The sequence below is a fragment of the Neodiprion lecontei genome, chromosome 5 (assembly GCF_021901455.1).
Source record: "Neodiprion lecontei isolate iyNeoLeco1 chromosome 5, iyNeoLeco1.1, whole genome shotgun sequence".
NCBI classification, from domain to species: domain Eukaryota; kingdom Metazoa; phylum Arthropoda; class Insecta; order Hymenoptera; family Diprionidae; genus Neodiprion; species Neodiprion lecontei.
The window spans coordinates 36,054,666-36,076,419 of record NC_060264.1 but is presented as its reverse complement, the minus strand read 5'-3'; the positions used below and the strand labels follow the sequence as shown (position 1 = coordinate 36,076,419).

At 42.5% G+C, this 21,754-nt stretch overlaps 1 protein-coding gene across 12 annotated transcripts in view; it reads right to left on the bottom strand.

Moving 5' to 3' along the window:
- LOC107217246 (filamin-A) overlaps nucleotides 1-21,754 on the bottom strand; it is a 32,958-nt gene continuing 11,204 nt past the window's right edge. For 4 of the 12 annotated variants that reach the window (XM_015654674.2, XM_015654675.2, XM_046741979.1 and 1 more), the window contains 16 exons: nucleotides 21,385-21,701; nucleotides 20,878-21,304; nucleotides 20,554-20,769; nucleotides 20,065-20,452; nucleotides 18,939-19,505; nucleotides 17,176-18,131; nucleotides 16,794-17,092; nucleotides 12,986-13,124; nucleotides 9,513-9,732; nucleotides 5,080-5,220; nucleotides 4,691-4,993; nucleotides 3,409-4,464; nucleotides 2,354-2,547; nucleotides 1,342-1,783; nucleotides 904-1,107; nucleotides 1-797 (listed from right to left, as the gene is read on the bottom strand). In XM_015654674.2, coding sequence (XP_015510160.1) covers nucleotides 613-797; nucleotides 904-1,107; nucleotides 1,342-1,783; nucleotides 2,354-2,547; nucleotides 3,409-4,464; nucleotides 4,691-4,993; nucleotides 5,080-5,220; nucleotides 9,513-9,732; nucleotides 12,986-13,124; nucleotides 16,794-17,092; nucleotides 17,176-18,131; nucleotides 18,939-19,505; nucleotides 20,065-20,452; nucleotides 20,554-20,769; nucleotides 20,878-21,304; nucleotides 21,385-21,701 — 6,054 coding nt within the window. In that variant the 3' untranslated portion in view covers nucleotides 1-612. Of the gene's footprint in view, nucleotides 798-903; nucleotides 1,108-1,341; nucleotides 1,784-2,353; nucleotides 2,548-3,408; nucleotides 4,465-4,690; nucleotides 4,994-5,079; nucleotides 5,221-5,603; nucleotides 5,904-6,792; nucleotides 6,938-9,512; nucleotides 9,733-12,166; nucleotides 12,316-12,985; nucleotides 13,125-16,793; nucleotides 17,093-17,175; nucleotides 18,132-18,938; nucleotides 19,506-20,064; nucleotides 20,453-20,553; nucleotides 20,770-20,877; nucleotides 21,305-21,384; nucleotides 21,702-21,754 lie in introns of those variants that run through there. The other 8 variants (XM_015654677.2, XM_015654678.2, XM_015654679.2 and 5 more) reach the window with 7 other exon arrangements.

Sequence of the window (21,754 nt, the reverse complement as noted above, 5' to 3'; positions counted from 1 at the left end):
TTAATAAATATATTAGTTTATTTCTATATTATTGTATAATATAATTCATATGTATGTAATGTATTTTCATATATCTGTATGTGGTAAATTGATATCATATAGTTATTACGCATTTTATTGCAAATACGACTTGATTCGCATAATATGGTATGATAGACGAACAGGTTACTCTACAGTAGAATAAAATCAAATTAAGGCACGATCCGTGGCTTGATGATGAATGGTGAACGATCAGGCGAGTTAACTATGCTAACAGAATGATTCGGACATATTTTTCTTTGTAAATAATTTCGACTTGGTCGCCTTGTAGAACACTTTAAAAATTAGGTCAATGGTCATGTGCTCGGTGGTTGAACGATGGAATATCACTACTTTTGCGTTATTACTGAGGATGAAATTCTGAAAGACGCTGTGAAAAAACATATAAAACACTTGCGACATGCTCCACGAAATAAATTTGAAAAATATTGGAGCAGTTTCGTTTGACTCAAGCACCGAGACACTGTGATCATAGGCCTGAGTATAGACATACGTAGGGAGTTGCTGTTGTATTTACAAATTGACTTGATTTCATGATATACTTAAGATGCATTACCGGCGTAGGGTTTAACTTTACACCTCAACCTTGTAGGGTGAACCAGGTATATGATCGTCGCCCCACTTAACGAGGACGATGTAGTCACCACGTTCACGGACAAGGTAACTTACGTTGTAATTGTGTCTTCCGGTATGCTTGACGTAAACCTCTTCGCAGGGTCCTTTGGGACCGTGAATCCCGACGAACAAGATGTTGTTGCCTGTGAGGGTGAAGATGAAAATTAATCAGCACGATCGATTCAGCGACAATCATATCTACGCGAGTTTTCTTCATCTTCCCGCTGACATGGGCTAAAGATTTCTTACCGGCATCACCGGCGTGAACGGTGAATTGATTCTGCTTGCCGAGGTAGGCCTTCTTCAGACCCATACCCTTGCTGGTCACCTTCGAAGCATCGGACTTGAAGAGCGGAAGAACTGGTCCAACGTTCTTTGACTTGGAGATTTTTTGTACGGTCTCAACCACGACTGAGCTAGTTTCTTGCGCCCCCCTTTCAGCCAGGTCGGCACCTATAAGGGCATTGATGGATAATTAATTCGAAGGGACTGGACTTATACGCCCTGGATTTCGGCACCCTACCCTTGTTTTCGGTAAGAAACACAAGGAGTTGTGCCAGTGTACCGGAATCTACTTGACCACCGGCAGAAAAGCCACCGACCGGTTATCTAGCCAGTAATGCTCGCATGGTAACGTGTGCTTTGCCCTCGAACGATAAGTTGGGAATGGACCAAAAGTATACCTACCAGTGCATGGAACCTTGTACGGCGATCCGACGATGTGGTAACCATTGTACTTGATGCTGATGTAGTAGTCACCCGGTACCAGCGGAGTGTATCTAACCTTGTAACCTTCTTCAACCTCTGTGCAGTCCATCGCGACTCTGCTAGGCCCATCAACCGATACTGCAAGTGCCCCGGCACCAGCGTTACAAGTGTCAATAATAAAGTCCGTCTTCTGACCAGTCTTTATTTCCGTCAAGCCATTTCCGTACGCGTGAAGTGCTGCAGGGTCTGCGTCTACCTTGCCGACCTTGATACGGAACGGGCTACCGGGTATGTGAACACCGTTGAACTTGAGGTGAATGTTGTGTATTCCATTCTCCCGTGCCATGAATCTCACTGAGTAAGTTTCCGAATCGATCGACTGGATGAAACAGTCGTCTTCGATTCCGCTCGGGGAAACGATCTAAAAAAAGAAAATAAATGGATAATGAGGGAAAAACATTTGAGGAACATTTCAAAGTGCTCTTCGAATTACAAAGATCTTTATTGAAGTATTATTCTGGGCCTTCCGATATTTTCCTACTCAAGTTAAGGTTGATATGTTTCGTCCGATAAGACGCATTCATTGATCTTCATTGTACAACTGTTCGTACCGAAATTCGGGAAACTCTTGCAAACCAGTATAAAAACAGTTTTATTTCTGTTGATATATACCCCACGCTAACTGTATTCTGCTAGATGTGTAGGTGCTCTAAGCTTTTGCCTACGCGCTGTGACGTAGCTTCAGGGATTTCACAACTACAAGCTATTCCTGGCTTCACGTTTACGCAAGTAAATTTCTGTACGTGAATTTATTAAGAATTAGTTAGAAAAAACGAAACCGATTACGCCTATGGTTGTTTTTTTTATTAGTGAGGGTACTGCAGAGAAAAACTGTCTGTATGTTGACAGAAAACTATTCGGTCTTTGTATTGGAATTACAAACAGCCGAATGACAACTCATCTTTCATAATTCATTGAGTATTTAGCTTACCTTGGCGTCCAATTCACCCTTAGCATCATTTTTGCGAACTAGGAAGGTCGCTGGTTTGTCAGGTTGCACTCCACTGTCGGGAAACTGTGCCACCTCTAGTTTATGAGCGTCACCGACCGCTGGGGAGATGTATACTTTGTGGGGCGAGTCAGGGATGTGTTGATCGTTGAACTTGATTCCAACCCGATATTCGCCTACAAACGAAGATCCATTAAGTCATTGTCATACTTAGCAGCTCGTCTTCATTTGTCAATTTGAAAATGATCGAGATTCGAGCGTTTTGGAAAGTACAAAGCTGTTTTCGTACGACTGACCATCATTCTTATCTAAGGGGATCGTGTCATTTCCCGAGAGCACGATTTGCTTAGACGCCTTGAAGGTACCCATCCTCGGACTAAAGGTAGCGTAAGATGTCTGTGAAGAAACTCAATCCGCACGGGTTATTCGTGCGGCGAAGGGCGCGGCAGGGTGGGGTTACAAAGATTCAGAAAAATGTGAATAAAAAAAATTTTAAAAACCGAAAATAAAAAAAAATCAGGGAAGAAAAAGAAAAACCGAAAACAGCCGAGATCAACGAGTGATGATGTAAACGCAGCTGTTCAACCGAAGCTCGATCGCACACCACTACTTCCTCTCACTCCTCTAACACAAAATCTGACCACGGATTCGAGATCGGTCCCCCTACCGTACCCCCCACGCTCCTATATGTACCCCACTTCTCACAGACTCAACCCAAATATAACTGCTGCCCTATCGAAGAGTCATCCGCTTCCACAACGACCAGAGGCACCTCTACTCTGCGAAAATATGAATCTCCTCAACAAATATAGCCCCTGGTATTTCTGGAACACACTAGAGCATCTGTGTTGGATCATTCCTATACGACGTCGATCGACGTGTGCGCATGTACCCGCATGCACACGTCACATATTCACCCATTAGGCGATTCCGTAGATCGGCCATCCTTTATCAAAACCTGATTACACAATTGCCTTCACCACGCTCTAACCGTTAGGTAACGTGTGCACGTGCAAACGTTTCGGAAATCCACTCACCAGGTTCCGACGCTGTGTAGCTAACGTAGCAGCTTCCGTCTTTTCGGTCTTTGAAATCGATCTGCGCTTTGCTAGGACCCTCAACCGACACGGCCAAGGTACCTGCTCCCGCCTCTCGTGTCCAGATGTTGAATTCGCAAGGTTGACCCTGCTCACCTCTCTCAAGACCCGGACCACCGGCATGGACCCGATGGGCACCACCATCCCTGAGCGGGCCGACGGTGAATTGGAAAGGTGAGCCCGGAATATGCATCTCCTTGTACTTGACGGAAACAGTGTGAACGCCGAGTTCCTTCGGAACGAAAGCAACAGCGTAAAGACCGTCCTCGACTTCCTTTATCTCCGCATCCTCCGTTACTCCGCCCGGCGATGTGACAGTTGCAGCAAGATCGAAGGAGGTGATGCCGGGCATCTTGAAAGTCAGCTTGCACTGGCTTCCAACCTCGGTGATGGGCACCGCTTCTCTCTGCCGCTGAATCTTCTCACGTTGACGGTTGCTTCCTTCCCCTGATACCTTGACCGTGAACGGAGACCCTTCCACGTGGTGATCGGCAAACTTCAGGTTCATTATGTAGTATCCTGGTTCCGTAGGTTTATACGAAATGTTCAATGTGCCGTCGTCGTTATCCTTGCATTGAATTTCCGCCTTGCTAGGCCCTTCCATAGACAGCGAGAGGCCTCCGAAACCCGCGTTCCTTGTGTCGATCGAGAAGGTGTTGTCGACGTGAGTTTGACCTTCCTTCAATGCGTTTCCGCTTATCTTGACCTTCTTCGCATCTCCGACTTCTCGGTCTTTTACGTCAATTTTGAACGGCGAATTGGGGATGTGTTTCCCCATTCTCTTAACCGCTACGGTATGAGCACCGGACTCTCGCGGCGTGAAGGAAACGCACATGTTTCCACTTGGCAACTTCTTCAGGAACGCTGGCTCCTCCAACCCACTTGGTGCTGTGATAGAAGCGTTCAGGGCGCGGATATCCTCATCGGAAACTTTGCCGGGCAGTGTCACCTCGCTCGAAGAACCGACGGATATCTGGTTCCTCTTTCGACCTTCCCCTGCAATTCAGAAGTTTCACTTATTGTTATGAAGCGCTGGCAGATTACTTTCATGCAAATCATTTTATCAGCAATCTTATCCCGGTTACCAGCAATATCATGATATTCGACTCAACAGGAAAGCAACTCACGGGCTACATCAATCTTGAAGAATTTTTCAAAATTTATTCCTGTCTTAATTTGCTTTGGTTTTCTCTGTATAAGTTATTCTGTTCGCTCGCTTTACCTGTGATCTTTGCAACGTAGGGACTGCCTTTGATGTGCTTGTCCGCAAATTTGACCGAGATCTTATATTCTCCAGGAGCAGTTGGCAGATATGAGACTGACACGGTTCCATCCTTGTTATCGTGACAGGAGATCTCAGCTTTGCTGGGTCCTTCGACTGCCAGAGAAAGTCCTCCAGCACCAGCACCCTTTGTGGAAATGGTGAAGTTTCCTGGTTCACCGCACACGCCGTGGCTGAGACCCGCGCCGTAAGCGGTCACGTATCCACTTGACAAAGAGTCGACGTGGAATTTAAAGGGAGAGCCTGAAAGATAAACGTCAACATTGCGTGATAAATCCTGTCAGTTGATCCTTTCCTCAGGAGGTGTGCAACTTGGCAGATTCGCTTACCTTGGACATGTTCGCCGTTAAACTTGATGTACACTTCATGCAGGCCTTCCTCCCGGGGCGCGTACTTGACGGAAACGGTTCCGTCTCGGTTATCCTCGACTTCGGGCTTATCCACGTTTCCACTCGGCATTTTGACTTCGGCTGAAAATATAACGCGGGTTTTACATACGGTCAGGTGTGGATACTCAAGTTCTGGGGAAATTTGTTGCAGAGTTTTAAGTTTAGAGTTGGGTAGGTATTTGTTTATCACGGTGAACATGCCGTAAATCATTTAGCCAACTGCAGGGTATAACTCGATTCACGCTCTCTGCGTCGGTTTCTACCATGATTACGGAGGCTGAGAAGTGTAAGCACAACGGACGTGACTTGAACGTAGCAACATGTATTTCCGTATACAGTGAGTTAAATTTGTATGTGTGAATATCGTTGTGATAAATTGTGCATTCCTCTTAGAATCATTGAGAGTGGTGATAAATAAATAGCAGGACTGAAAAATCCTGGGCCAATTAATCAGCCGAATGAACCTTTTTTCGTTTCGACGTGAAATATACTCTGAAATATCAGAGGACGAAAGTCCAGTCCGGGCCCCTGCGCTTCTTCTGATTCGTCTTTGATTGATATTTGAGCGTAACAAATCGGCTTCTCCGCCCGATCAAACTCGCTATAAGTCACAGTTTTCAGCCAAGCGCAGTAATAAGTCGACAACTCTTGCCATGTAGTGACCACTTCTTCGGGTTGTTCCCAAAACATTTCCAAACTTTTGACAAACTTTCGTTATCGTTTCGTCCACACCACTTGCACCAACAAAACCGATATATGGAGTTCTAAAAGAACGGATCATTAAACCGCTATTAGCAACAAACTGAGACTGGGAAAAATCAATCCACTTTTACATTTTGTCTAACTTGAACCGATTACGCTTACGTCACATTCGTTTTCGAATTTAGATCAAGGTGTCGAAATCCCGAAACAACATCTATGAACGGAACGTGACAGGAAGTTCGATTCAAGAAAGTTTTTTTCCAGTCTCAATTCGTCGTGCTTACTTTAAATTTTTACACCTCGCGGGAAATAGTGTAAGCAAGCTTTTCTGAATTCTTTGCGGTTACGTTAACTTCGATATAATTTATGAACCGGGACTGAGGTATTGTTTACTGCCGTCAGAGACCTAACTTTAGCTAATCTTGAATTTTAATTACCGAAACAGTGCTCTAGAATAGTGCAAAAACTATTTCATTGGGCTAATATCAAGCATGAATTGATGGTGCAATATAATATACGTGAATAAAAATATTGACGTATAGAATCATGAACCGTCGTCAATCTGTCGTTAGTACCCCGTAAATCAGTTGAGATTAATTAAAAATGGATAGAGCTTACGCAAAAGTGAAAAACGTTTCAAAATCGCGGTGAAATGATACTCGACAGCGATTCTATAAGCCTGCACTGCATTTAATAATCATATTAGAAACGCACGTCCAATGGAAATCGTGTTTATTAATACTTGACACAAGTAAACAATACTGTAAAGAAGAACCGCGATTTTGTTCGAAAAAATAATGTTTCCAGTGATAAATTCAATCCGAGCGAAAATCCACCGTATCCGATTAATTTCTGAATGATAAATAGGTAATTATTCGAACGAATTTGTGAAAGTAAATTTAACGAAGAAAACAAAAAACAAAGAAACAAGCAAACAAAAGAAACACGAGCCGGTCACAAACTGTGCGGTGTTGTAAAAGACTGACTCCGTCTTCTCCAGCGGCAACTCTCAGAGGCGCATCTCCGACACGACTGAGGTAAAGACAGACGTGGAGCCCGGTGACTATCGAAATGGCGAGCCTGACTCCCCGAGAGGCCAACTCTGAGGCTTCTCCAGAGACCAATGGGGTTTGATATATTAAACGTGGACCGTCTGATGTACGTTAATTTACGCTGAAAAATCAAACTGCTGTGACGCAAATTGCTGCGGAAATGGTAGGGTGAATTCCCGGGGTCCCCGCGTACCTGGTCGTAGCTCGGCTTGGAATTCAACGACACGCTCTGGCGTAGACGAGACCCGTACGTAAAAATATGTTTTTGGCACAAATGTCGTCAAGAGAGTATCTAATTTTGTATTTTTGACAGTGAAAAGCACCGATCCTTTATCAATAACAGAATACAGAATCCATGACTCATTATTAGTTATTATTATACCTGCTTTGTTCGTTTCAATCTGCATGCTGCGTCAATTTTAGCACGGTTACCCCTTTACCCGTCGATTAAGAAAGCCTCAACATTGGAAAAGTATTTTTGGACAGAGATTAAGAGGATTGGAAAAATTTCAAAGGAACTTTTCTTCAAACTTTATGACCAACAGGCTTTATGACATCAAAAAAATCTAATACAACCCCAACGTGATTAAAATAGAAGGCACGATCCGTTCGGCATTTAATAAAAAGAAAAAATTTCACATCTTCAGCCGGACAGTTGAGAAAAGTTATGTCACAAAAAATCCCACGTCTATGCATATATATATATTTATTAGATATTTATGTACAAAATTTAGAATTGCATAAATAGTAAGTTTATTACTAAATTCACGTCACGAGACATTTGGAAATAGACCGATTCCAATATTTCTTGACTAAATTTCCTTAAGATTCGTCTTCAAACTTTGTTTAGCCTCCCTTGAAATATCTGGGCTGATATTCTTAAGATAGCAAAATTTGGCAGACGCTCTTGGTGGGTCGGTCACTTGATCGTCGAGGGCCTGCAACGTTCCAACCCCAACCGGAAGTTACAGAGTTACACTCAAGATCAGCAACACGGATTCAACGATTGCCTCTATTCCGTGGGTGAAGCTCAGGTCAGAAAAAAAAGACAAGACATCGTGTTCACTCGTGTAGTAGCGACAGCTACCGAATCTAACGCTAGTTGCAATTTGCGACTCCAGATTAATATCATCATGAAATCACGGCGTGATCCTTTCGCAACTCTCAAGTATTCTGAATTAAGCTGAACCGCATTAAATGGAATTGGGTTGCTGTATGAAATCTTGTACACCCCCTGCAGACCCTGGCGAGATGGAGTAATTCCTCGAATGATGTTCACCTTTCGTGAAACTGATGATAGAAGTCACTCCCAATCGAAACAGCTTTTCATTTGGGTATTACCGTGGATTATTTCCGGGATATTTATACGATGACGTTGAAGCTGCGAGGAAAAGGTGGATGACAGACCAAGAGATGAGGAGTTTGATCTTTTCCTCTGACAGTCTCTTCGTCCCCAATGAGCGTGCGAGCTTGGCTGAGGTAGCAAACGCATCCGGCAGTACTTAATCACCCAATATTAATACCACCACCAGTGGGTAGGTCATATTTTTGGCAAGGACGATTTCACACCAGCCCAGACCTGTCCTGTCCATCAGCTTACAGTTTCAAACATGCATAGACCATTAACCAGTCCATGGATCCGGCGGTACATCGTCTTTTCTTTTCACTTCAGTCTCTCTTATACATCCAACGAATGATCCTTACGACGCCACATTTCGTCTCAAAATACCTCCATCCGAGACTCGAGTCCATCGTCGAGCTTGGGTTCTGATAGTTCCTCAGCTTTCCGATCCTTAGAATTGTAGGTATTCATATTGACTCATAACTTTCATTTGTTGATCCCACGCACGGAACGGGCCACCCGTGTATTATCTATCACCATATTCTTGGCGATTGTCCACGTTTCAAATTGGTCTGAAGAATCAATTCGATCGGAAGAGTGTTTACAAATCAGAGACTTCAATATAGATTTAATTGGTGATATTTAGTGAGCAAAGATCGCAGATCATCTAACGCTGTCCGGATATACATCACTATATTATACTCGCCGAAACACCCGCGATAGACTCAAGTTATTTTCAATTCGTGTTTATATATAATCACTCGTTCCGCACAGATGTGTAAATAGAAATTTTAATGGCGATTCCGAACTCGCCGAATAATCGTTTGCCCTAGTACCAGCTTGTGTACAGCTCATGCATCCGTGGACGCGTAGTACATGTATAAAGGTTAAAAATAAACAACAAAATTCCTTTTCGCAAACCGAGCAAGTCGAACTCCAAATTCTTGAAATAAATTTCGCCACAACGGAAGGAGCTATTATCACTCACTTCGTTTCATGCAATATTCACATTACTTGACTATCAGAACACGTTCAATTTATTATTTATTTTTGTACCCATGACTTCGAGCCGCGTCATACTATCCCTTCGGCAAGGAGTAATGCCGAGAGCCACAAAGAGAAAAACACATGGAGATGCAGTCGGTGCCAAAATATTTTTACGCATTTCCAATAGGACGTAAAAACATCGCTCGAAGAATGAATAAAAATAACACGGAAGTGCATCATATAAACCCCCCCACCCAGTTTTTTGTCACATATGTGACGGGTATACTTACAGGTTACTACGCCGCCGGTTGAAGGAAGAGGTATGTGATTGAGTTCAACGTCACGGAATTTATGCTTTGACGAATCCTTTTGGGTACTGCTGCGTTTTGTCGTTACAGAAGAACTCTCTTGTAAGCTACTCGTGCTTCTTTGCTCAACAACGTGCTGCTGCGAGCGTTTTCTCCTATGACTTTTCTGGCTGCTGCTATGCTCCTGGTATTGCTCCGATGCCTAGAACAAGGTGAAACACTCCATCAGACTCGATACTCCGTCGTTGTTACACTTGAGGTCAGTACAACAATACAACAGTCGGAACATTTAATGAAAGTTTTAAAGTCGTCTCTTATTTCATTTACTTCTCATTTACTTTGACCGCGTCTTTAATCACCCAATCCAACTTTATCTTAGAGAATATATTTATAAGCTTTACTTGACGATCACTCTGCCAGTTAAAAAATACTCTTTCGCGCCACTGAGAGCAGTTCCATTATACATGTTCCGTGTTAACCCAATAAACAATCTGCGAGTATAACGCAGGTGGTATTTGATGCTTATTATGTTAAGTCTTAAATAACGTCGGCTGATGTAATCGGACAAAATCGGATGCCGAGATCAATTGCGTTTATCGTTCGGCAGCTGGTGATTGAAAAAAAATATTCAACAAGTTTCTCATAAAAAAAAAAGAAATCAAACGGATATTGAAAATCAGTAATATTGCACTGAGGAAGAACAAACAACTCTCTGCAGGAATGATTATTTCCGCCAGCTGACGATGCGTGTACAATGTAACAACATTAATGTTTCATCCAAAGGGTAAAGGTAAAGGACTTTGCGCAGACTCGATTCTAGTTTTCTCGTCGAAACCGCATATATATGTATGTATAAATATAATTTATGTATATAATGATGTTGATCAGATTGAAATTGTTGGTATTTAAGTCTCCTAGTTGCTATTTTCGATGTTTTAACATTTGCTTCAACGATCTAGGAACGGAACGACAGTTGGCCAGCAGCTGTTGCATCATATCTCATCCACCTTCGCAACCAATTCAAAATTGTGGATAGCTAACGAATAACTTTCAAGCTTGTTACTCGCTCCAATCTTTACCTGCCATTTGAGAATTCATTTGTTTAACAAACATCTCCTTTCCCTCCTAAAAATATCGCCCAACTTTTCCGAAAATGTTTCTTTGGCGAAACATGTTATCCTCGGGTAAAAAAATATAAAAAGCAAAAATATACCACCATTGGATGCACGATGTTTGGGAAAAATAGAAGTATCATCCGGCCGTTAATCATCCGTGCGGGGTAAATTTCATGCATAAAATACAGTATGACGAGAACGTGAAAGAATGCATTAAGGTAGGTGTGAAATATCAAGGAGTGCCAAAAAATGAGGAGAAAAGTTAAAAATCAGTACAGGCTCGCCGTGATGTCGCAATACCAACGGCAACCAGCACCTCAAGGTGGCCCGCGATGTTTAATTTAACGCCGGGCATTAATTCAGCCGGGTTTCACTCTCAGTCATCGTCTCCCTTCCTTCCACCCCCGCCATAACCGGTGTGGGCTTATAAATTTGGGAAAGCCTGCGAGACGCACTCAAAATAGGCCAGAAGAGACCCCAGTTTCTCGTTTCATATTGCTTATAACTTTGAAATTGTATATTTTCTCCTCCACTTCTTGGTTCTATGAATGGTCTCTATTCTACTCAAAGTAACGGCTATGGCAATCAGAAATGGCCAACATCTTAACTTTTTTCTCAAACAATGTATCAACCCTCAATTGCTCATGATCACTATCATCAGGACTGGTTGAATTAATGATCAAACACACAGTTTCGCAAACGAGTAAATATAGTGGAAAGAAATTTTTTTTGACTAACTATGGTTATTCATGGCGGGAGTATTAAATTGGACGGAAACCAAGACATGGACTACTTCCCTGTTACGGTATACTGGATGTCAACTATCCATAACAATGTTGCTTATTCTAGTTTCATAATATATGACCAACTCTACGAGAAATAAAATCAGAGGAAAATTGCATAAATTCGAACGACGAGCAAAAACGAGGTAAAACGAAAAGTCTCGAATTTCCAAATAATTCCGATTTGCAGTTTCACAGGAAAAAATAACCATATTAAATAAATTTCTGAATAAGCACTAGTATAGCAATCACATGGTGTTATTTGATAATGACAAGTGTAAATTTTTTCGAAAGCATCAATCTGATAAACAATGATTTGGATTCTACGGAATTGATCATTAGACAGCAAAGGTTAGGTGAAATCGGTAAGTGAATTTGGATCCCAGCTTCGACTGGCTCACCACAACGATGCCTGAACGCAACCATCGTATTGTTCAAAAATGGAACGAAACGGTATTGGAAGACGGGGGGATAAAATTTGGCCGATGAAGGTGATATGACGATAGCGAAAATTGTAATACTAATGATCATATTCTTGAAGAACGTTATTCAGCATTTGTCGAACCGTAACGTATAATTGTTGAAAAATATTTTCTCGATTAATGAGGCAGACAGCAGGTGACAAGCATCGATTTTCACGTCAACTCGAGAGATGATAGGCATTGGTTTAGCGAAGTGGCGGATTGGGGGTGTGGAGGGGGGGGGGGGGGGGAAGTTATGACTCTTATAAGATTGTTACTTGGCATATGATCCTCGGTTCGAATCGCGACAACCACCGTCAGCCTTGAGTAGACGAACCTACGTTGACAGGGATGCAGGCCACGAACAAGATGGAGATTCCGAATCAACTGATGCGATCGGGTAGAGCCTTCGAAGAGAACTGTGTTGCTGAACAGTCTGCGACAATATCCTGTACGTACGTGTTAGGCTCTATAGTTAGATCAGTTTTACTCCCACCAGTAAACTCTGAAAACCACACCACTGCTACGGGGAACACAGGCATCCATGTTTTATACCCACTCTAAACGTCGGGGGTCTTAAGCCATAGTCGTTTGTCAAAAATCGAAATTATATCTACGGAAAATGCAGCGACAGATCAAGACTACGCAGTTGAATTCCAGCGGCGATGATGGATTCGACGAGAATTTTCTACGTTATTCTTAGGATCTAGTTACGTGCTGTTGCGATGGAAACGATCGAACAATGCAAGCTTTTGCGTTATAAGCATTATGCTCGTTTAAATCGTAGGTGAACTGCGAATCACCCTTCTCGGCTATATGCCGGAGTTGTTTGTTTGTACAACCGAATATTTTCCATCTTATCGTTATTTCGTTTCTCAGCTCTAAATGTGTTCGAACCAGAAAGTAAACTTGACCGCATAGCCGGGAAGTTTATTTATTACTCGTGGAAAAGTTCAACAGTGTATTGCTAACCCTTCTAGGATATCCAGAAAATAAGTTGATCAATTATATTATATGTATACGCACGAAATATCTTCGATCTCTTAAATTATAAACTTGCCGTCGCGCGATACGCGGTTCGAGATTGAGAAACTTACCACGAAAGTGTAAAATCCTTCCGGAACTGGTTGACCGCCGAATTTGATGCTCAGAGTGTATTCACCAGCATCGGCAACTTTGTAGTAGACGTTGACAGTCCCGTCTCCATTGTCCTCAATATCAATATCGACAGCCTCACTGCAAAAGACGCAAATTCGAACGTTAAAAATGGCCTCAAGGTTGACTGTCATTAAAATTTGACCCACACCTCAGGAGCCTAAAATTTTGATTCAAGATCTGACCGACCAGCATTTTACGCATCGTCGACTCGAAAGTAAAACATCTTAACAAACTTAAACTTTGTCCAATGACTAAAATACCATCCCAAGCAATGCTATATAAACTGGAGGACTGACACGGAAGGTATCCCAAGTCGATCTCTCCGATTTCATTTCTTTTGTAATATGTTATAGCAGGCTAAAAACTAAGCGACACATATTTTTTTTTTTATCTGCCACTAAACACTTTAAGGGGATGGAACCACCTTTCAAAGTAAGGCATCTCAAGCGGCGATTTGGCAGTTTCACCCACAAGAACATAACATTTTTGAACCAATTAAAATGGAAAAATTTTCTCATAACGAGAATTGAAAAATGTAATTTAATCAATTAAAGAAAAAAAAAAACCTACTATAGATGCCTTACTTTGGAGAGTGGTCTCGCCCCCTTAAAGTGTTTAATGGCAATTAAAAAAAAATACTTGTCGCTTAGTTTTTAGCCTGCTATAACATATTGCAAAAGAAATTAAATCGGAAAGATCGACCTTGGATACCTTCCGTGTGAGAGCAGAATACGAATGAAACTTATTCGCATACAAAACTCGAGGATTTCATCCTCGTCGAATACCTTGGAGCTAGACAACCGATTCTTGTTACGCATCCTTGCTAACAGCGCTCCATTTAATTTCGAAGATCGTGCCAAGAAGCACAGCTTTGTTCCTTTGTAGTTGAATCTAATTTACATAATGAAACAACAGGCTGTATAGTAAAAGTGCAATTATAATCTGCGTTTGAACAGTCTCATCAATTTTGGAACAAAGCATTTGGCATTCTCACAAAAGAGCAGAATCCAAATCAGCAAGATGACACATACTGTTCGTTCACAGGTGTGTGAATTCCGTTTTACTATTGATGATGGACATTTTATACGTGCGATAGCCAATTGTGATTAGTTTCAATACGTCGACAGAGGTTTAATGTCACTAGTAACACAAAGATCAACAATTCACGATCCAAGATGACAAATTGATTTACAAGTGTTCTAGCTCACGGTGTTACTCTCGGCAATCTTGTACATATGCCTTTTCACCGCTCACAAAGCGCCGTTCCTAACAAGCTCTATAATTGTCGTTTCGTCTTTCATATTCCACTTTTCATGTATAAACAATTGCTTTCCACGAATCAAGCAAGCTCCATTCTAATTGCATCCAACTATTATGCAGCAGCTAATCAGTTGTCTTGCCAAAATGCAGATTCATAAATCACACCTAACGTCGAACTGTTATATTTCGTGACATATGGGGATGTATCCTGTAAGGAAACGGATACTGAATAGGTACAGTAGAAATAATAACACCAAAACTAATTTAATGAACTTCGGAGCAAAATTTCCATTTGGATTTCAATTTGGAGAAAAAATTGTGAAGCAATTACAGTAGAGGGATTAGTGGTCTTCCTAAAGTGTTATCATGCCTCGATTTCTTGGTATACCTACGCGTGATTTACGTTTGGTATGTTGGTTTAGATTTCTTTCCGTGATTTATGTGAACATTGGAAAAAAGATGCTGAATTATTAGTAGATCTCTTGGCGTTTGAAATATTATTTTCTACCTTTCAAACAGTTTTGTCAGTGGCAACTCGCACGATACATATTCTTAAATGGTGATCAAAAATAAATATTATGCGCGTGGCAATATATTTTTAAACATCTATGACTCCCCAAAGTGACAAATTCCCATCTTGATATCCTCAGGTGAAATTTTCAACGATTATTTTTACTCTCATCGATGTTTTTGTCTCGCACAACAATTCCAATGCTTTTAATAACATTTCGATTCGAGTATTTTTCCTGTCTGATGGAAGCTTTCCTAGGACCTATTCGGAATACTGTATATCCACACCGCAAATTCCGGTGTAAGTAAAAAACAAAGTCTCTGGATCTATCCGTACTATTACAACATTCTTAGTGCTATTCGTTCATGTTGATGCAGTTGCTTAAAAAGAAAAATGTAATTGAAACTGGCATTTGGCCAAATTCCGTCTACAATTTAAACAAAAAATAATCCTCAATTCATTTCCTGTTGACTGCCTTTTTTTAACTTCAACTCTTAACTTTAATGCTGGTATTAAATATTCTCCTCCAGTTTGGGAAACCGTTGTGAATAAACGTAGACCACTAATGAGTGGAAAAGCCACGGCTCATTCAAACGTAACAAGGTGAGCACTATTCTATAAGAGACTGTCTGTATGAGATGAACAAAATTTCCATTCCCTTCGTGATTATTTGTAGTCACATAGATAGCAAAAATATTGATTACTGTCAAAATTATATCAATAAAATAAGTATTTGCGTTACAATAACCCGCATATTCTAAGATCTTGCAATTTACGCTATGTTGGGCTAATGGTCGATATGTACCTAGCAGTAATGAATTACATAGACCATTTAGTTTTCAAAAAATTCAATATAATTTAAATTTATGTTGACACCGTGCCAAAAAGTGAACCTGTCTAAGGCATAAATCCATCAAGAAGTCATCGAGTGTTATGTCATCGCTGGAATGTGTAGGTATTTTTTCGAATGAAAATTATTTTTAACAAACAAGTGTGGTATTATGACTTCAGAATTCTCTCGGAATCTTCGGGATGATAAGTTCAGGTGTCAATGACTCATTCGGAAAAAGCAATCTCGGCTGCGAAGCATGGCGACTATTCGAGAAATATTGATATTAATTAACGGATATAACACTGGCAGTCTATTTTGTCTAACTAAGGCTGATGACATTTTTTTCTCGGAATCGTGAGACATTCAGTAGTTCCTAAAAATAGATTATTTCATCGGACGAAAGTTTTAACGAATTAGGGGATTAAAAATACACGCGATATTAGGGTCACCCGGGAAGTTTATAAATATACAGATTTTTATGTACCGCACATCGCGTATCAAAGCTTATAATAATTCGTGACTCTGAGTCCCAGACGTGGCTAATATCCGTAAATTGGGATCACTGTCGAGCAGGAATTCGCGATAAACTGGCCACTGGGCTTGACGTGAACGTGAAATACACCAGCACGTGTTTTACTTCTGAAGTGTGACAATATTTTCTAATAAGCGAAAAACATACTAGATAAGTACTTCTCCCATTCGTCAATGCCATAACCGAATACACAATGTTGGGAGGATGAAAAATTTTAAATATCCAAAAAAAATTCCGAACTCGATAGTCTGCAAGTTCAATCTCTCACTGCATTTAGCCGTCACATAGTTGCCTACATCATGTAACTTGATTCTGTATACCACACGGTGACACTCGTCCGTGCCAAAATTGTCAACCATTTAACATAACTCTACCTTACACCGAAGTAGTTGCGCAATTTTATGTTGGCACCTACTACTTGTTACGTTTGCAATTAATTATAATTGATAGAGGCATGCTTAAGCCCACCTCTCACGAAACCATGCAGTACCCATTACGCGGATGAATAGGGTGAGCACATTTTTCTACAGTACGAACCATACGTCATGCAAGAGACCAGCTGATTGACCCCAAGATGAAAAGATCGATGTGATTTATCACAACTAAATCTACCTTCCAGATGTTGAACGAATTCGGCAAGTGACTGCTCCACGACCAGCATTCTCGGTGTCGACGGTGATGCAATACTCTTCTCCCTGAGCCAATGTACGTTGAATGCCTTCTTTGATCTTACACTGGTTTGCGGAACCGGTTGACTGACTTTGAACGGTTACCGGTGAGCCCGGCACCTCCTTACCGCCGTACTTAACGTTCACCTTGTAGGCGCCACAGTCGTCGGGAAGATAGGAAGCCCTGTACTTGCCATTACCGATATCCTGAATCTCGACCTTTCGTGGTCTTTGATCGGGCCCCTGAAGAAGTAATGTACTCGTCAACATCACAAGAGGATACCTGTAAATAGTACCTAATGATTCATCGCGTGGGCGAAGCTTACCAATACTTGAATTTCCAGGTCACCGTAGCCAGCGTTCAGGGTGTCGACAAAAAACTCGGTGGGGAATGATGCCAACAACTTCGGCGCTACTCCGGGTCCGGATAGAACGACCTTGCTCGGTTCAACCAATGGATTGATCTTCACTTTGAAGGGGCTCCCGGCGATATCTTGCCCGCCATAAGTGACTCCAACTTGAACATTGCTGCCAACCGGTGGAGGCTGGTAAGTAACCTCATAGACTCCCTCTCCAACGTCTTTGATTTCCGGTTTCTGTATCGTTCCCTTGTCCGTTTTCAACTTCACGTCCAGCGGTGCGATGCCGGCCTTGGAAGTATCGACCATGAATTTAGCCGGAATGCCTTCACGAACCTTCTCAGGGTCCAAACCAGGGCCGAAGGCAGTGACTTCCTTGGGGTCTAATGTCTTTTCAACCTGAACCTTGAACGGAGAGCCCGGAATGTGCTGATCTGCAAACTTTATTGCGATATCGTAGTCGCCTGGTTCCGTTGGCACGTACTCAACGCTGCATGACCCGTTATAATTGTCCTTGCATGTCATCCTGGCCTCGCTTGTTCCTTCAATTGCGAGCCCAAGTCCTCCAGTTCCCGCCCCTTTAGTTTCTACAGTGAACTGGTTGGGTTTGGCAACGAAACCCTTTTCCAGGCCGGGACCGTAGGCTCTGCATTTACTGGGATCGCACCCGCGCTTCACGTTCACTGAAAACGGCGAGCCGGGAATCGGCATGTTGTCGTAGAGGATATCAATCGTGTGCTGACCTTCTTCGAACGGCGTATAACTAACTCGCAGGGTTCCATCCGCTTGCGGCGTTATCACTTTCTCAGTCTTTCCACCGCTGGGATTTGTGATGGTGCACGAGACCTTACCATCGTCACCCTTGGTCTTTGCTATCGCTCGTGTATCAACAATGAAGTCGGTGGCGCTGTCGACGTAGAGACCTTAAAAGAGACAAATTTCTTCGATTGAAAATAGCCGAAGGTTGCAATTTAGATTCACATAGATGCTCAAATGAATTAATCAATCAACGAAAATACTTAAGTATCAGTGAAGCACACTATTGTTGTGGTAGTACCACCATTCTCGTTCCGCTGGCGCCATCGAATCAAACTACATTATTCATGAATAATCACACAGTCTATTGTTGCATTTGAAACGCCATACCTGTCCTTACTCAATGTGAAGGCCATTGCACTCTATTAACGTCTAACCGCAACTTGGTTTATGCCAACGTTACAGAGGAAGTCATTAAATTGTAAGTGCCATGACAATGAGGCAGCGATGATAACATTTGTTGGTGTACTTTTTAACTTACACACTTAATCACAGTTCTCCGATCGCGCACAACATACGGGATTTGTGATTCGAACATATATGTGGGAGTGCCAAAACGCAAATGAGCGTAGTAATTAGCTGCTGAATTTGCAGATTCTATATACATATATGTACATGTCTATGTGGATGCAAGTTCTTAGTGCAAAAAATTGAACGTGTTAGTAGACAGCATCAATAAAAATCCTAAAATAATTGGTTCCATCATCCCTCTGATCAAAATACTTTCAAATACACTGAAACAGTCATGAATGATTAATCAATTGAAAACAGAAAAGTGAAACAAAAGTAAAAGAAAATACATAGTAGGTACGTTGAAAAATGATAGTAATACAAAGATCATCTGTACAATCCAAACAGCAGATGAGTCATGCGTCATATTAAAAGAGCAAGCTAGTGATCACGCGACTCCTAACCGTGAGGTTGAATGCCGTTGCCAGACACCTTGATCTTGGAAAGGTCAGCTTCTTGTACGACTAACGCCTGGAATGGTGAGCCCGGTATATGCTGGTCATTGAAAGTGATGTTGATACCGTAGTCTCCAAGCTCTGTGGGAAGGTAGGCTACGGAACAAGTGCCATCGCCATTGTCGCGACAATTGATGGCAGCTTCGCAGGGCCCTTCGACTGTAACGCCTAGGCCACCTTGCCCAGCACCCCTAGTATCAATCACAAACTCTGCGGGTTTGTTAACCACGCCATGCGACAGCCCTGGGCCTTTCGCTCTGACCTTAGATGGATCGCTCCCGTGAACGCACGTCAGGCGACATGGTTGAGGAGATATTGGCTCCCCGCCGAAACTAATACCAAGCAGATATTCCCCAAGCTCAGTTGGCGTGAAGTTTACTAAGAAACCCTCGTGAGTTGGTATGATGTGAGCCTTTACACGGTTTCCTGATGGCGTTGTGATCGCTACTTGAACATCGGCCTTCCCAGCGTCTTGGGTTATTACACGAAACTGTTGAAGACTGTTCACCGGTGCGGCTACGGGTGGTTGGCATATGCAACATCATTTAGATTGGTTTTCTTCGACAACATATCAGAGTAAACTATAGGTACTGTGATTACACTTGTACGCCATGTAGCACGGTGTCTACTTGATATTCTGCGCTAATTGGTGAGTCGTATAATCCTCGAAATATATCTCACCATTGCGAAATCGTGATTTATAAGCATCCCTCGTTTGGCCTCGGAGTATCTCCCGAAATAAATTTCGATTTCCTCACAAATTCCTAGTTCACTTACGCCAAATTTTACCAATTTTCGCGGACTCATTTTTTCTGTCGACTATAGTCAGTGCTAAAAGTATTACGACCTCGTTCGGAGTTGAAATACACTAGTCCACTCTAAAATGTACTGATAATCCTAGTGACCAAGATGCCCGGATCCTTTGAATTTGCAGAAGCGGAAACTATCTAATTTAATCAGTATACGTTCTTTGGCTTTGACAAGTATTTAAGTTGTTATTTTCATGAGGTTATGCTATTAGAGTCATCTACTCTTCGCTGAATAGAAAAGATTGAAATTACTGCGGTATACTCACTGGGCTCTAATCCGTCGACCTTGATCTTGGAAACATCTACATGAGGTTGTACGTTGACCTTGATCGGTGATTTTGGAACTTTCAAGCCTCCGTAGTTAAGATTGACTGTATAGTTTCCGGGTTGCGGGGCGACGTAATCAACGGTGTAAGTGCCGTCCTCGTTGTCAGTCAAAGTGATTGGCAAGTCACGACCTTCAGGAGTCGCCATTGTGACGTCAAGCTCACCTGGACCAGCTTCTCTGCAGTCTACGTTGAAGTGTGTCGGAGTATTCGACTTTATGCCTTTATCAAGACCTGGACCAAAGGCTTGGACCATCGCTGGATTCAGCGGAGCAGCAACGCTGACTCTATAAGGTGACTTCTTGGTCCCAACTCCACCGTAATTGACCTGAAGAGGTGGAAGCTCGTTGATATTCGAAAAATGTAAGTTCCGGAAATTTGACATTTCCTAAGATCATCAGGTTAAGACGTATATTTTGTCAAACCCACCTGAATATTGTGCTGTGAACCTGAGGTGGGTGTGTAATGAGCCTGGATTGTTCCGTCCCGCTTGTCGTCTAAACGAACCGGAACTTGTCGTCCAAGAGCATCCTGAATTGCTACTTCTAGCGGTGCTTTTCCAGCCTTTTTGCAATCCACCGTGAAGTGGGTCGGCTTATCGCGGTCTACGCCATCAGGGTGGACTCCCGGACCGTGCACCTCGACCTGAATCATCGTTAACAGGTGCAGATTGTAAGTTGTTTGAGTCCATGGTAAACGTCACTAAAGTGATCTCATAACATTTTCTTCATCACAGATTGAATCGCGTCTCACCTTGTCCGGATCATAGTCGACCTTCGGGAGGATTTCTGCCATGTACGGAGACTTTGGAATATCCTCGTCGTCGCAATTGATGTGTACAGAGTATTGCCCGGGTGCGGTAGGATAATAGGTGACGTCTGCCGTTCCGTCTCCGTTATCGTGACAGTCTATCTTCGCCTTCGATGGACCCTCGATAGAAAATCCAAGACTCCCAGTCTCGCCGTTAGTATCGACTGTGAATTTCGCTGGGTATCCAACGACTCCTCCGTGTAGTCCTGGTCCGAACACTCTGATGGCGGATTCCTTGTAAGGACCAACGTTCACCTCAAATGGAGACTTGTTGATCTCCTTGCCACCGAAAGTGACCATCACCACATGCCGACCTTCCTTTACTGGACTGTAATTGCAATGATAGGTCGTGGCGTCTATCTTCATGAGCCTGAAATTCAAGTCATTTCCTTATCACAGAGCCCGATAACTTTGGCAACTTTAGACACTTCTGGCTCATGGGTTTCTTACTTTACTGGCAAGTTGGCACCACCTGGCCCGATCACCCGTGCTTCTGGGACTCCTTCTCCAGCATCCTTAGTGACAATTTTGAAGTCCGCATCATCTTTGACGCGAACACCTTTCGGTTGAAGCCCTCTGCCGTAAGCGCGGCATTTGTTTGCATCGGAAACAGGCGACACACGTACGCCAAGTGGACTCCCCGGTATTGGTTTGCCAGCAAAGAAGATGTTCACCGAATGAAGTCCAACTACCGGTGAGACGTACTCACAGCGCCAAACATCGGGAGACGTTTGACGGAGTTTTACTGGCACAGAAGTCTTTGAACCCTGCAGAAGGTCGATTAGTTTCATTGAAGAAAGAGTTACACGAATTCGCTACT